Genomic DNA, 9,026 nt, shown 5'->3' with positions numbered 1-9,026 from the left:
AAAGCAGATATTTGTGTAAGAACAGTCAACAAATAATGAAATGGCAAAACATTTAAAACTTCCCCTTGGCTGTTCGTGGAGCTGAAATCGCTCCACACGTGACTTTGCTTATGCTCTCGCTCTGGCATTGATGTATCTGGACTGACTGATTGACTGTGTCTGTGTTACGGAAGCAGACGGACAAACAAGGGGAGTAAGTATAAATGAGGTTTATTACAACAGCAGAGTAATTTGGATAATGATTGAGAGTTGAAATGGAGTTTGGATGAACTGATGATTCTCTTTGCCAGATGGGATGACAGACACAGAAGGATGACCGAATGCACACACCAGAGGACTTGCGGGGAAGACAGACTGACGAGACACACAACGTTGACAGGACAACTGGAACACTGGACAGACTGGAATGAAAACAGAGATAAGGTAAGTATATTTGCTGAGATCGTAGGGGAGTGAAACCTAGGAAGTGGTTCACTCAGAGTTCGCTTCGTAGGAACGAGACCGGACAATGAGTGAAGTGAGGTGTGTGCTTATATAGTGAATGGAAGTGATTGGGTGCAGCTGTGCGTGGTTAATACTCAGGTGAAGGTGCTCGGTGCGTGATGTTGGTGGAAGAGCCTGGCCAATCCGTGACATTACCCCCCTCCCCAGGGCCCGCTCCTGAGGGCCTGAACCTCCGACGTCGTGGTGGTCTACCTCGTCCTCGAGGTGCTGGAAATTCTGGGTGATTGGAGTGGAACTCTTCCATAAGTGCGGGATCTAATATATCGGATCTGGGGACCCATGACCTTTCTTCTGGGCCGTATCCTTCCCAGTCGACGAGATATTCAAGCTGACCACCACGACGCCGGGACCGTAGGATGTCCTTGACCTGGTAGATGGCCCCTTCTTCTAACATCAGTGGGGGAGGAGGTTCCTCTTCATGGCCAGGCTCTGTGGAGGGAATTAGAGGATCGTGAAAGGGTTTTAGGAGGGACACGTGGAATGTGGGGTGGATTCTGTACTGTGGTGGTAACTGTAACTTGTATGTGACGGGGTTGACCTGTTCCAGGATGGTGAAGGGACCAACAAATCTGGGACTTAATTTTCGGGAGGGCAGTCGCAAACGGATATCTCTGGTGGAGAGCCAGACCTTCTGTCCTGGAGTATAGATGGGGCCTGGAATCCTCCTCTTATCAGATACCTCCTTGGCTCTGCGTACTGCCCTCTGGAGATGGTGATGAGCATCGTCCCAGACTCTCTCGCTCTCCCGGAACCAGTAATCCACTGCGGGGACATCAGATGGTGCGCCATCCCAGGGGAAGAGTGGAGGTTGGAACCCTAAGATGCACTGGAATGGCGTGAGTCCGGTGGTAGGTTGCCGCAGGGAATTCTGGGCGTATTCCGCCCAGCCCAGAAACTGGCTCCAGGAGTTTTGGTGACCGTGACAGAAGGTCCGGAGGAACCGCCCCACTTCCTGAATTTTCCTCTCTGTCTGGCCGTTGGTTTGGGGGTGATAGCCAGACGAGAGGCTTACGGTCACACCTAGGAGTCTGAAGAATGCTTTCCATAGTCTGGATATGAATTGGGGTCCTCGGTCCGAGACTATGTCCTCTGGTAACCCAAAATTTCGAAAGACGTGGTTGAACAGGTTTTCGGCGGTCTCTAGGGCTGTGGGTAGACCTTTCAAAGGAATCAAACGACAGAATTTAGAGAATCGATCTATGATGACTAGAATGCAGGTGTTACCTTCAGACAATGGGAGGTCTGTCATGAAGTCAACTCCTAGGTGTGACCAGGGGCGGTTTGGGATGGGCAAGGGATGGAGTTTACCAGCAGGTAGATGGCGAGGACTCTTCGACATAGCACATTCTCTGCAGCCTTGGACGTACCTTCTCACATCCCTCGCCATGTTCGGCCACCAAAAGCGTTGGGATAGCAGCGAGAGGGTGTTGTTGGCCCCAGGATGTCCTGTGCCCAGAGATGTATGGCTGGAATGAATGAGATCTACCCGTTGGTTTTCAGGAATGAAGCGTCGATTGGGGGGACAGCCCGGCGGAGTTCTGGATTCTGGAGTGGCGTTTACTGTAGGAGCGGACCATTGGATGGGACAGATAGTGATCTGATCGGGAAGGATCTTGGCCGGTGTCTCAATAATTTCATGCTGGTCGTGAATTCTGGAAAGTGCGTCTGCTCTGATATTCTTTGAACCTGGTCGATAGGAGATAGAGAATTGAAACCTGGAGAAGAACAATGACCAACGGGCCTGACGAGGACAGAGTCTTTTAGCATCTTTTAGGTATTGAAGATTTTTATGATCTGTGATCACCTGGAACGAATGTTTGGCCCCCTCCAACCAGTGTCGCCACTCCTCCAGGGCGAGCTTGATGGCCAGAAGCTCTCGATTTCCGATGTCATAGTTCCTTTCCGCCGGGCTGAGCTTCCGGGAGAAATAGGCACATGGATGGAGTAATGAAGGAGTACCGTGGTACTGGGACAGGATGGCTCCCACTCCGGTGGTCGATGCATCCACTTCGACCACAAACGGCAAGTCAGGATCAGGATGAGTCAGCAGTGGGGCTTGAGTGAAGGATTCTTTTAGGTTTTGGAAGGCTGCGGCGGCTTCGGGAGGCCAGGGTAGTGCTTTGGGTTTATTTCTCAACAGGTTGGTGAGCGGAGCGGTGATAAGACTGTAATTCTGGATGAAACGTCGGTAGAAATTCGCAAATCCTAGGAAACGTTGGAGTTCCTTTATGGTCTTTGGTTCGGGCCAGGAGATGACGGAAGTGACCTTCCCCTCGTCCATACGAACCCCTCTTTGATCGATGATGTACCCCAAGAACTGAACAGATGGTGAATGGAAGGAGCATTTTTCAGCCTTGAGGTACAGGCGGTGTTTCCTGAGGGTTTTCAGGACCTCCGCAACGTGGTGGCGATGTTCGGCCTCACTCCGGGAGTAAATCAGGATATCATCTATGTATACGATGACGAAGAGATGGAGGAACTCCCGGAGAACTTCGTGGATGAAGTTTTGGAATACGGAGGGGGCGTTAACCAGACCATAGGGCATGACCAGGTACTCGTAGTGTCCAGTAGGGGTCACAAACCCAGTTTTCCACTCGTCCCCCTCACGTATTCTCACCAGGTTATAGGCGCTGCGGAGGTCCAACTTGGTGAAAATTTTGGCAGATCTGAGTTGTTCCAGGGCCGCAGGGACGAGAGGAAGGGGATACCGGAACTTGACTGTACCTTGATTTAGGGTTCTGTAATCGATACATGGCCGCAGCCCTCCGTCCTTCTTAGCCACGAAGAAGAAACTTGAGGCAGCAGGTGACGTGGATGGACGGATATACCCCTGACTCAGAGCCTCATGGATGTACTCCTCCATTGCCTTGGTCTCCGGAAGGGACAACGGGTAGATCCTACCTCTGGGCATAGGAGCATCTGGAAGCAGGTCTATGGCGCAGTCCCATGGCCGATGTGGAGGTAGCTGGGAAGCTCTCTTGGGGCAAAACACATCCTCGTATGAGGAGTAGATCTTCGGGATCTGAATGGATATTTTCTCGACAGGACTTTCGACAGACGTGACGTAGACGGTAAGGGGTCGTTGAATTGGTAAGGGTAGATCGGGAAAACAGCTGGATCTGCATTCTTCTCCCCATCTCTTAATCTCTCCTGTGCCCCAAGAGAGGATGGGATCGTGCTTCACCAGCCACGGGCGCCCTAAGATGATATCCATCGATGCACCCTCCAGAACCAGAAATTGAATCTCCTCTTTGTGGAGCAGTCCTACTTGGAGATTGACGGGTTCACATTTTCGATGGATACGTGCCTGAGAATGGATATCGTTGGTTATGGGCTGAATCTGGTAGACGTGCGTCGAGGCTTCGGTGTTAAGCTGTAGTCGGCGACAGAGGGCGTGCGAGATGAAATTTCCTGCTGACCCGGAGTCGATGAGGGCTGTGACTGAAACTGAGACAGAAGGGGTAGTTAACTGGACATTAGTGGTGAGAGGATGCATCTTTTCAATGGGAGAACTGAACAAACTCACCACAGAGCGTGCTGGACGAATGGGACAGTCCAGCCTGACATGTCCTTTGGCACCACAGTACATGCACAGACCCCGGGTCAGCCTCCTCTGTCGCTCGGTGATTGTGAGTCTACCAGATTCTATGATCATGGGTTCTAGTTCTGGAGGGACGGCTGGCTCTGGCGCACGGAGGAGTGCTTGGGATACCGGTGGAGGATCATGCTGGTAGACCCTCAGACGATCGGAACAGCGCAGAGAGTGTTGGATGAACTTCTCCAATCCCATTGTGTCGTCGAGGGCGGCTAGCTGTAACCGGAGGCTGGGCTCTAGTCCGAGCCGGTAGGTTGTGAGGAGAGATCGCTCATTCCACCCGCTAGCAGCAGCCAGAGTTCGGAACCTGAGAGCATAATCCTGAGTGGACATGGCTCCCTGTTTGAGATGGTATAACTGTTCTCCAGCTGCTACTTCGGCATCCGCGCGACCAAAAACCTCCTTGAAATATTGGGTGAATGACTGAATGGAATTTGTTACCGGCCCAGACTGTTGCCAGATGGTTTCAGCCCACCGAAGAGCCGACCCAGAGAGAAGGGAGATGATGAATGCGATTTTGGACCGATCTGTAGGGTATAACTCGGGTTGCATAGTGAATACCAGAGAACATTGTAGGAGAAATCCATTGCACTCCTCCGCCCCGCCAGAGTAGGGCGCTGGTCGAGCCATGGGACTGGATGAGTGGGTGGACGGTGAAGAAGTGCTCGGTGCTGGTGGTGCTTCGGGAAGTGGAGCAGATGGTAGTAGCACTCTCTTCAATGAATCCACCAACTCCTGAAGGGGATCGTGAGTGCTCATGCTGTTGGTAGTTCGGGTCCGGTCTTCTGTTACGGAAGCAGACGGACAAACAAGGGGAGTAAGTATAAATGAGGTTTATTACAACAGCAGAGTAATTTGGATAATGATTGAGAGTTGAAATGGAGTTTGGATGAACTGATGATTCTCTTTGCCAGATGGGATGACAGACACAGAAGGATGACCGAATGCACACACCAGAGGACTTGCGGGGAAGACAGACTGACGAGACACACAACGTTGACAGGACAACTGGAACACTGGACAGACTGGAATGAAAACAGAGATAAGGTAAGTATATTTGCTGAGATCGTAGGGGAGTGAAACCTAGGAAGTGGTTCACTCAGAGTTCGCTTCGTAGGAACGAGACCGGACAATGAGTGAAGTGAGGTGTGTGCTTATATAGTGAATGGAAGTGATTGGGTGCAGCTGTGCGTGGTTAATACTCAGGTGAAGGTGCTCGGTGCGTGATGTTGGTGGAAGAGCCTGGCCAATCCGTGACAGTCTGTGTGTGTGTGCCGCTGTGTTTACGCACATATTATGCACTTCCCCAGGCAAAAGAAAAAGTTCACCAATCGCATATCATTTAAAGAAGATCTCAATAGTTTAGTTACTTTCCGATGTGTTTCAGTTAATATGAATATTGTAAAATTAATATGAATTACCTCAAATTACTCAAAGAAATATTAAATATCAATGTTTTTATTTGAGAATCGATCTTAGAGCATAAAGATCTGCTATTGCAGGTTTTGATATTTCAGTATCGATCAGGGGTGCGTTTCCCAAAACTATTGTTAGCCAACTAAGGTCGCAAGTTGTGTTACAAACATAGTTTGTTGATTTGGTGTTACCCAAATCTGTCATTCCAACGAATATTCCAACACAATCTCATGGCAATTCGTAACTTTTTGATTTAGTGGCTAATTCGTATGAATTTGTACGATCTAATTCGTACAATTTAGTACGATTTGCTCATCCGCCAATGACGGTTGGGTTTAGGGGTGGGGTTAGGTGCCACGCCTCTTTTTTAAAATCGTACAATTTCGTACGACTGAACTCGTACGAATTCGAATTAGCCACTAAACTGTCAAAACGTAAAATACTTACGTTTTCTCGTGAGATCAGGCTGAATATTCACAAACTACATCGCAAACTTGTGCACCTGCAACTACACCTCTGGAGCTGTAGTTAGAAACATAGTTCCTGGCTGTGTTCTATTCCCACTTATCCCCCCCGCCCTACCCCCATGCCCTATTCCTTTAGAACATTCTAACATTTAAACTCAGAATGATTAAAAATAAAAAAAGCATTAAAGTCATCTCTCTTGGTGTAATTTGCTTTCAAAGTATTTTTAGCAATCTTCATGTTTACAATTGTGCTCCCTTCGCAGTGCACTTGGAAAACATTGATGCCATTTGGAACACAGTCCTGGCTCATGGCGAAAGCAATAGGTGACCTATTATTTAAAAGTGGAATTTATGTTACGTCTCCAAAGAGTTGTTTTGTTTTGTTAGTATATAGTATACGTCAAATATATAGTATACGTCAGTGGCGTTGCTAAAGCTCTACTGGGGCACGCACCCCATATATATATATATATATATATATATATATATATATATATATATATATATATATATATATATATATATATATATATACACTATGTTTTTTTATTTAAATATTTCTTATAAAAAAGTATTCTTGTTATTATACAATTATTATTCTTAATAATTTTAGTGATATGCTAGGATCATTTAAGAAATCTTTGCATAAATATTAATTTTATTTGAATGAAATTCAATAGACAATTTAATAAAATACAAAAAGATGTGTTATAGAATTATCTGTTGTCTTAGCCTTTACACATGGCAGAGAATTAGGTTTATTTAAGTCTTACCACCCTGACTCGTCATTTCTCCTTTTTGCTTCATACAAAAAAATCTATCAGGAGGCTTGCTTGGTAAGTTCACCGTCATATTGTTTAAACTTTAGTTTTGTCGACAAACAAAACAAAAAAAGGCTGTTACACCGGTTATACAACGCATGAGTGGTGCGTGACAAGCAAATAGCCTGCATATGTATATATATATATACACCAGCAGAAGAGCTGCGCGTGCGAGAGGCGCGCGGGTTCTCTGCGCACGCGGAGATGCATCACTTTGCTTTTTGATTACACTGCTTTCACCAGCGTTGGTTCGGTTGCACATAGAGAATAACGTCTTTATTTCGGAACTAGCATTCTTATTGAATACACTTGCATATGAAGTAAATCATATCTTAAAGCATTTACTGGGGCACTGCAGATTTTTACTGGGGCACGTGCCCTAGTAAATTGGGTCTAGCGACGCCCCTGGCCTATCTAAGTAGCCTATCTGTAGCCTACTGTATTTGACATGGGCCTGTTGGTTAGTACATTTCTGCAGTGGTTTACATGTCAAATTGTAAAAGTAGACTTTTCAGAAAATTTAGAATAAATAAACAATATCCTACTTAATAATAGTAATAATAATAATGATAATAGTCATCATCTTCATTATTATTAAAGTAGGATTTTTTTCATTTCACGAGTTCAGGGGAAACGCACCCCTGCACATCACTATTATTTATTGCTTTTTCATATTAATGCACTACCAAATGTTAGACTCGTAGACTCGACCAAGTGAAGACTTAAACATAAAACGTTTTTGGTTCGTTTTTGAAGCTAGGTTTAAGATTAATCAGTGCTTTAATCCTAAAATATTGTTCTCATTCAGTGACATTTACTGAGTATGTGTGGACTAAGGCTCATTCATGCAGCATGTAGTACTGAAGGCCTTTACAGTTGTGCACAGTTTTCCTCTTTGATCTCGTTGCTTATGGATCTCTGCAGGTGAAGCGAGAGCCAGGTGAGAATGGCACGAGTCTTACGGATGATGAGCTGGTGTCCATGTCTGTGCGAGAGCTGAATCAGCACTTGCGTGGTCTGACCAAAGATGAAATCCTGCAGTTGAAACAGAGGAGGCGCACACTTAAGAACCGGGGCTATGCTGCCAGCTGCCGCGTCAAACGCGTCACCCAGAAGGAGGAGCTGGAGAAACAGAAGGCAGAGCTTCAGCAGGAGGTGGAGAAGCTCGCCTCTGAGAACGCCAGCATGAAAGTGGAGCTTGATGTTCTGCGCTCCAAATACGAGGCTCTCCAGAGTTTTGCCAGAACTGTGGCCCGCAGTCCAGTGGCTGCTGCCAGGGGCCCCATCACATCAGTCATAGGGCCCCTCATACCAGGCAAAGTTGCTGCCACCAGCGTCATCACCATTGTCAAGTCCAAAACAGCAGCACGATCATAATGCACCAACGGAGAACATTTTGTAAGTATATTGGTCAGCGTGTCCATCAAGCACAGGGTCACTCATCCTATATGACATGCAATAATAGTCAACAATATCAGAGAAACAAGATCAAAACTGAAACAGACAACACTGACATCGCTCAGAAAACGACAAAAGAAACAGAACCCTCTCACAGCACATTCTGTTTAGAGATTAATCTTTCATTAACAACCCTTAATAAACAATGCATTCTGTTCATCATCATATGCTATGCCCATATAACTTGGTCCATGAAAACAGAAGGTGTTATTGATGTATTCTTTCCTCTATTGTGGCCAACTTAATCCATTTTAAATGCTTCACAATAGAGTGGAGGAACTGTGACATCACCTTGTAGGCTAATCGGCTGCTAGCATAAAACTGGTTCCCTTGATAAAATCTTTATAAGATTTTCCCATAGGCTTTTCGAAGGTTGCAAATATTAAGCTGTGTTCAAACACAGTTCATTGCACTTATATGTTTTGTCTAGCCGTATAACCCTCACACGAAAATACATCTTTTAGCACTTTTATCTTAAATGCAAACGCAAGAGCTGAAAGCTAACATTAGGCTATAAACGGACTACAGTGCCCTCGGGGCGCTCGCCTGTGACGTTAGCACCACCCTGCTAACGACAACTTTTCAAGCTTATTTTCAGAAATATGGTCCATGACAAAGATTTACTCTCTCAGTTTATTATATTATAATCCGCGCTATATATTATAAACAAATAAATACGCAAAAACACATAGACCGATAAGCCTTTTGGGTCGTTTTTACGTGGGAAATACCTTTTGTTTTGCTTTACGGTTGTTGTAAAAGTTT

The 9,026-nt window shown here is 46.0% G+C and overlaps 1 protein-coding gene across 1 annotated transcript in view; it reads left to right on the top strand.

Moving 5' to 3' along the window:
• Positions 1-8,407, top strand: part of mafga (v-maf avian musculoaponeurotic fibrosarcoma oncogene homolog Ga) — an 18,959-nt gene extending 10,552 nt beyond the window's left edge. The window contains exon 4 of the mRNA XM_056454252.1: positions 7,728-8,407. Within this exon, the coding sequence (XP_056310227.1) occupies positions 7,728-8,180 (453 nt within the window). The 3' untranslated portion in view covers positions 8,181-8,407. The remainder of the gene's footprint in view (positions 1-7,727) is intronic.
• Positions 8,408-9,026: the final 619 nt, after the last annotated feature.

This window comes from Danio aesculapii, chromosome 3 (assembly GCF_903798145.1).
Source record: "Danio aesculapii chromosome 3, fDanAes4.1, whole genome shotgun sequence".
NCBI classification, from domain to species: Eukaryota; Metazoa; Chordata; class Actinopteri; order Cypriniformes; family Danionidae; genus Danio; species Danio aesculapii.
The sequence above is the reverse complement of the archived record's forward strand: the minus strand, read 5'-3'. Positions and strand labels throughout refer to the sequence as shown.